This window comes from Nymphaea colorata, chromosome 1 (assembly GCF_008831285.2).
Source record: "Nymphaea colorata isolate Beijing-Zhang1983 chromosome 1, ASM883128v2, whole genome shotgun sequence".
Classification (NCBI taxonomy): domain Eukaryota; kingdom Viridiplantae; phylum Streptophyta; class Magnoliopsida; order Nymphaeales; family Nymphaeaceae; genus Nymphaea; species Nymphaea colorata.
The window spans coordinates 18,061,006-18,068,252 of NC_045138.2; the positions used below are offsets into that span (position 1 = coordinate 18,061,006).

Sequence of the window (7,247 nt, forward strand, 5' to 3'; positions counted from 1 at the left end):
CAAATATTTTATATCGCGGAAAGCTTAAGGTACAGCTGTATACAATATTAACACTGGGAAAGGAAAGAAGCATAAACCGTGGGCACAAATATCAGGTCGACAATTCGCATGGCGTTATCGAGATGTCGACACTTTTTGTTATTCTTACCGCACAGGCGCCGTTATTTAACTTTCACTTAAACTGTAATCGGCCACAAAAGTTTGCGAAAAATTTCTTATGAAGGAATGGAGGTGACAGTTTTCCCCTCAGCGAAAGCGTCTCTACGATCCCTTCTGTGGATGTGGGATGATATCCGGAACACAAATATCATACCCGCAAACGGACAATGCCTTGAACAAAAATATCAGAATTCATCCCACTATTAACGGTGCAAAACTTTTAATACAAGCGACAGACCTACTTTCTGAACAACCGAAAAGCGCATCTATTTATTGCAAGATTTTTTCCGGGGAAACTCTGCCCTTATTTTACCGGTGAGGTTCGACGGACCCCTAGTCGTTGACCAGATGGACCCTCTGGTAAGCTGAAACTAGAGAGGGAGAGAGAGAGCGAGAGAGACTGAAAGTGAGAGGCGGAATGGGGGCGAGTCTGCCGAAAGCATTTAAGAGGGGCAATAGCGTCAAAACTGAAAAAGTTACAAGGGCTTTCTGGTCCCTCTCGCGATGTCGCCTCACCGGACGCAGACAGCCGCTTCTTTCCCCACTTCCCGTCCACGACCACCGCCACCACCACCACCACCCGTTGCTCCCCAACCAAAGACTATCCCTCCCCCTCCACAGAAAAAGTACTGACCGCTTGCGGTCGTCCTCCGGAACGGCGGACAAGGCTCCAAGAAGACCGATACGGACCGAAGCACGCTCTCGCACAATGAATGACTCGTTCCGACGATGATGCTGGAGACGGTCCACACAAGCGCCAGCAACGACGCAAACCGAAGGCCCCCGCACGTGCGACGATGCATGTTCTTATCAAACGCCAACCACGTACGTGTCAGCTGGCAGCATCCCGGTTCTCTGCAGCACGCAGAAGGCGCAACCAAATTACTATAAGAGCCCTCCACGCGTTGGGGCTATGGGAAGAAAAGGTGACTCGGATACCCAATCATCCTTCTAGGTTAAGACTCAGAATGCGGTCACAGAAAGGAACGACGATCTCGATCCAGATATTGAATCGCGAAGCAGTAAACCTTTTCCTCGGAAATAAAACTGGTTTGACGAATTATATTTGATATCCAGAAGTCCGTTGGACGGGCTAGTGCTCAACCCGGACCCACATTTCAAGTTTGAACCCGAAGAGAGACCGATGCCATACTCCGACCACAGATTTCGGTGGTCTGGCATCGAGAACAGAAATGATGTGTCAAGATTTGGATCGTAGCGACCCGGTCGGTAAAGGGTTGGGAGAAAGGCCAGCACAGGACGTTGGGGACAACTGAGCGCAAACGAACTGGCGCCGGACCCAGAGGACCGAGCCATTCAAAACGGGAGGAAAATGAGCTGATAGTGTCGGGTTGGAGCATTTACCGTCCTCGTTCGGGTCACCAGTGAAGATGGGCTGGCCGGATCCTGACCGACCCGGAGTAGGGGGAGGGATCGGGTTCGTAGGAGAGCACGTATCTGAGGAGCTGGTTCTCCCGTTTCGGGCCGACTCGCGCATTTGATGACTCAGGTAGAGCTCCATGGTGGAAGAAGGCTTGGGCCGTCCCCAGACGGGCTTTAACCGTCCCCTGTTAGAAAAAGGCTCAGGAGTGAGCGAAAGAACTTTGAGAAATTGATCTCATCTCAAGAACGTTCATGTAACTATAACGGCTTTTCGGTGAACGGGGGTAGATGAGATACCGGTCTTTTCGCTTCTCCAAGAATCGCTGCACCGATTCCTTTCTCGTTTTGGGGCCATCTGCAACGGAGGAGGGTGAGGAGGGCAAGATACGGAATGGGGAAAGCAATCTGTGGAATGACAAAAACGTCCTGAATTATCACGGGAGGGCGTTTCGGTCACTTGGCTCTCTGATCACCACCATTGGGTGCTGCAGAGGCCACTGGTGACATTCGGTCCACCAATCATCGCGTGCTGCATGGGAGACCCCACAAGAGCAGCACAGTTTTGAAGGGTGGTTTCCGTAATCTCCAGAACAAGAGAGAGGGGGACAAGTTTGCGAGATTACCGGTTGGCGATGGAGACGAGGACAGGGGCGGTGGGGCGACGGCCTGAGGAGGAGAGGGCGGCCGAGCTCTGGCGGTTAAGGCGAAGGGGCGGGAGTGGTGGACCTGCGGCATGAAGTTGGGGGACGCCGCCAGCAGCACGATGGCTCGGGCCTATGGACATCATCATCGTCAACATGAATTCAACGCGAGGAAAAAGGGTAAAATAGGACAACAAAAAAAAGAAAAAGACTGATAAAGAAAGGACCTTCTCCGCCGGAACGTCGTCGTAGACATTAACCTTTCCGCCATAGAAGATGGTCATCTGAGATGCAGCATCCCTCGATATAGGCCTGTGCAAAACCAGATGGAACGCATAGTTGAGAGAGAGTGAGAGAAAGGGAGAGAGTCGGAGAGGATGTAATTTTGCTTCTGTTGAAGGGCCAAAAGTGGAGTAGATTCAGTCACTGTACCATCTTCAAAATTTGAAAGCTGACGCGAGAGAGATCAATTTGCTTTTTTATCGGCAGGGCCTAAAGGAGGGACACTAATAAACTGTAGGCGGGTCCTCCCTCCCCACCCACGGCCCCACTCTCTTTCTCTCTCTTACCTCTGAACAGACGTACTGCTAAGTGACTTCCGTCTCCATTAATCTAACTATTTTTCCGACTCTCTCTCCCTCTCTCTCTTTGTTGTCAAGATTTTCCCAATTAAGGGCAAAAGAGAGGCATCGGCAAAAAGCTGTAAGGGGAGTCTCCCATCGCGTGTCCTAGTCTGTGCGATGGAGCGGAGAGAAAACACAAACGGCCTAGAGACAGCAAAACATGTCCCCACGCGAACAGACTCGTGGATAATGAGTGAATGACGAATTGTACTACGTATCCACAGAAGGCCTACAGTCCGGCTACCGGCAGTAGGCAGCACGCTTGAGCCTTCGTTGTCTTTCAATGCCTTGCAAGTTGCAAGTTAGAATCTTTGAACAGGAAAAAAACAGTTTGGAAAGTGGTTAAGACATTTATCGTGAAATAGTCTAACCCAGATAAGAGAAAAAATGTTTCACTTGCTCATATCAAAGCCCTCTAAAAGATTAAGCAACCTAAGGGTGCGATTTGGAGGAATCAAGTTTTGCCGTTTTCCAACTTAGAAAACGGAAGAAATAGGGCTCGCTCCACCAAATGATTGAAAGTCTAGAAACCGCATTTCATAAACTCCTAGCAACCAGAAAAAGTCGCCAAGATTCCATTTATACCCATCCTTTTGATTGAAGAATTTTGATGGAATTGGGTTCAAATTCCAAGTACCCCCACCACCCCAGAACAGAAACAATAAAGATGCCTTTACAGACGGTTGTCTAGAGACAGAGTGACCAACCCCTTTTATTAATTCTAAACTTAAAAGGTGCAGTTCAGCGCATTGCAAGAGCTCGTAAAAGTAAAAAAAAAGGAATGCCAAGATGGTCTAAGTGACACCAACGAACGTAAAGTGGCACAAGGTTTGTCTGTATATAGGTAGGAATGGGACACAACCAGACCAGGTAAATCGAGAGATGAAAACAAGAAAAAACAGGAAAGCTGCCTCCACTTTACCCCAACCAGGTCTAGTGAGGTAACACTAATGATAATGACGACCAGCTCCCCTTCCATCTTCAGAGTCTGTTGATGGACTTGGGCATTGTTTTTCATAGTTGCAAAGTAGGCCGCTGGTCTCAGTTCAAACCCCATTGGCCCTATTTGTACTCATACTGGAGACGTCCAGCAGCACTGTAACCACTTCCCAAACCAATGTCAAAGGAGTCCAAAGACTCCTCTTTCCAAAGTTTCGAACACTGTTTGAAAAGAACATCAGAGGCACGCGAATGCAACCATGGCAGTTGCACCACGCCATCAAATCTCTTGCTCATACTAAGAGAACGTATTCGACTGCAAACATCTAGCTACAAAATGTTCGGTCCTACTGAAAAGCGTAGACCAGAAATAGGTATTCTAGTATTCTACGGTTCAGACTCCAGAAAGTCTTTCTTAGAGTTAGTGGCTTCGCCGCTATCAGTAGGAAAAGAACTAAATTTACGATGGACCTAACCTTTTACCTTTTCTTATCCTCACTTATCGAGAGACAATCCTTCATCTGAGCGACCAGAGTCCTCTCATGTATACCGCCGGAAGGCCCTCATGGAAGAATGATTCCCATTAAATAGTCTGATCCAGTATATGGGGCCAAATAAGCAAAGGTAACGGGGGAATCGTCAAAGCAATCTCCAAATGAACCACAACTCTAGGGCTCCGGTCTACTATATTCCACCGTATTGGATTTTGAAGGAACACGAAAATCAGGTTCCGACGCCTCGAACTCGAACCCCAAACAGTCGGTCCGGACACATCAAACCCGGGGACGGCAGGCAATGCCAATAATCAAACTACACGAGCAAGCGAACCTTATGCGTCGACAGGGGCAGGTACGTAACTTTGCGGCATAGGCTTCGAAGCAACTCTAAGACCCCAAGGGGTTTAAGAGACATTTTAAGAGCCAATAAAAATTAGTAAAAGCAGAAAAACTCCCGTTAACGACCACCCCGAATTAAAAATATATTATATGACACCCCGAATTAAAAATATATTATATGACAAAAATAGAAAAAAGTAGCGAGAAAAAGGGACTTACATCGGAAAGTCACCGGCCGGTTCCCGGGAAGCATGGACAAACCCGGTGTCTCCGGCAACGCCCGATCTCGCCACATCAACACCCTCGCCCCTCGGGCAGAAGACAGGTAGCCGGATCGTCGAGGGCTCCGGTTCCGCAATCGGGGATTCCATATCTGGCTGGACCGATCTTCCCTCCTCCGCACCAGAACCAGAGGGCGAGCCCTAGTACGGAAAAGAGAAGAAAAATAATTAAAAAAACCCGGAAAAGGGAGGCGAGGTGCTCGGAGTACGAACGATCCGGATAGGAAGGAATTTGTCCGAGAAAATTTGTCGAAAAAGGAGCGAAAAGAGAGGAATGCTCACCTCAGAGAGGTTCACGGGCTCTTCTCCGGCGCTCTCCGCGGGACAGGCGCCGCCCGAGGCGGCCGGCGATGTCTTCGGCGGCGATTTCCGGCTGCCGGTCTCCTCCTTCCCAGGCCACGACTCGAAAAGGGCTTTGAGCGACAGGACTTGCTGAATTGCCTGAGATTTGTTCCAGGACGGCCGTCGCATTCCTTCACAACAGGAAGCAAGAAGCAAGAGGAAGAAACAAAACAGGAAAATGATTGTCAGATCGGCGGAATCCCTCGCTATCCCAGAGGACGCCGGAGAAGTAAGCTAGCAGAACAGGTGTTCCACCTTGAGGCCGAAACCCCAGACTCGAGGGCAACGGAGAGAGAAAACGAGAGAGAGAGAGAGAGGGAGAGTGCGTGTAGGTGTGCGTTGAGCGAAAAGATCGGACCTTTCTCCTTGAGATATCTGCGGCAATCTTCGCGCGTAAGCTGCGAGATATCCTCCTCAGTCAGCTCCTTCAAGGGCTTGTCCAGCGGCGACCGGAAAGGCACCTCCGATGCCTTCATCTTGCTACCGGATTCCGGCCGGCGCGCCGGATTCCTTTCCTCCTCCCCCTCGGCGGATTCCCCTGCCTCCTTTTTTTTTCTTTAATAATAAATAATAACTAATATCTTTTTTCTCCCCCAAAAACCTCCACTCTCTTTCTCTCTCTCACTTTCTCTCTCTCTCGCTCTCTCTCTCTGCTCCCCGCTCGTTTTCCCGCTCGCAGAGTCGCGCTCTGTTTTCTTACGGCGTCTCACCCCGAGTTGACACGTCATATGCTCTTTGTTCGGGCCGAAATGTCCGAAACACCCCTACCCTTCCCGAAACAGAGCCTTGTCCTCATTGTTCGCGATATGACACTTTTACCCATCGGGTTTTATTGTCGCCTTTTTCTGGTAGGTCGATGGAGTAACGCCTCCGATAGACCACATTGACGATAATACCCTCCTCCGGCTTCCGCCCTTTCCCTGTATCCCATCGCCATCAACGTGGGGTGTAAACGCGAAAAGGAAAAAGAGATAGTGGCATTTTCGATCTTTCCTTCTAGGAAAAACGGTGGGTGTCCACGTTACGAGACCATGCCGAGGGAGAACCGGTCTGTCGGTTGCCTCACTGTCCACACCTTCGTCCGAACGGGGTTAACGTTTTCCGGGTCTGGTCATAGTTCTCTCATGGGTATTATCCGTATCCAGATTTGGGTGAAAAAGAGCAGCGGTATACCGACCGCCGCCAAAGCTCTCCTTGCGAGCAGTCAAATTGGTGAGAACGTGAATCGCATAATTGGGTTTTCATGACTTCCTCATGTTTGGTAAAGTAGGCTTTGGAATCGTAATCACAGGAATGTTGCCGGTACGTTTCAGATTCAATTCCTGTTAGGTGTTATACTTTCATAGATATTGAAAGTTGACAGTAGCGAAACTACTTGTTGACTGCGGTGAGCCATTACCTACACCAGCTTCTTAACAATAACATTATCATGTTTCAATATTATATTGTTAACGACTCCAAAATTATGAGCAGTAACCACATCAAATTTGTGTAAGTGCCCCATGACTAAAAAATCCTGACTCCGCTATTAAGAGCAGAGTCCTGCATCCTTTGAGAACAACTCTCTCTCTCTCTCTCTCTCTGGGTCTTTGTGTGTGTTTCGCTCTCATGCTTTCATATCAATCCATATTTAGAGAAAAGAAAGGCCGGACATCCCTTTCCCCCACTGAGCAACCTGAGAATACTGCATGAAACAATATCAAAAAGAGAAATATAGCCATAAATTTCCAAGAAAACACTCATACCACAGGTAGAAACGCTATTCAAAATGCAATGGAAAGGGACGAACTGGTGAGGACTTTGGGGTTGAAGTGTGTACATGGAAGACCTGCATCGCCATCTCACTCGAGGATTTAGAAATTATGAACTCTTCGTGTGGTAGGTTATCAGTTGTTTTGTTGGTTTCAGGCAAGGACTCCAATTTCTAATTCGTGTAGTTAACAAAGATGGATTTGTAAAAGGGCTTGCATATTGGGAAAAGGAACTTTTAATGCAAGAAGATGGCAATTAGGAACCAAGCTGTGCATGGAAGCAACCACAAGA

The 7,247-nt window shown here is 48.5% G+C and overlaps 1 protein-coding gene across 2 annotated transcripts; it reads right to left on the reverse strand.

Moving 5' to 3' along the window:
* Positions 1–331: 331 nt before the first annotated feature.
* LOC116247658 (protein TIFY 4B-like) lies at positions 332–5,881 on the reverse strand. 2 transcript variants are annotated; one of them, XM_031621114.2, is made up of 8 exons: positions 5,563–5,880; positions 5,145–5,335; positions 4,801–5,003; positions 2,411–2,495; positions 2,166–2,316; positions 1,840–1,897; positions 1,525–1,727; positions 332–1,014 (listed from the first exon to the last, which is right to left on the reverse strand). In XM_031621114.2, exons 1-8 carry the CDS (start codon positions 5,678–5,680, stop codon positions 992–994), a joined length of 1,032 nt encoding a protein of 343 aa, XP_031476974.1. In that variant the 5' UTR covers positions 5,681–5,880; the 3' UTR covers positions 332–991. The 2 variants fall into 2 exon arrangements, with proteins under 2 accessions (XP_031476974.1, XP_031477772.1); XM_031621912.2 differs by lacking the exon at positions 332–1,014 and having other exon boundaries at positions 1,585–1,727; positions 1,840–1,947; positions 5,563–5,881.
* Positions 5,882–7,247: the final 1,366 nt, after the last annotated feature.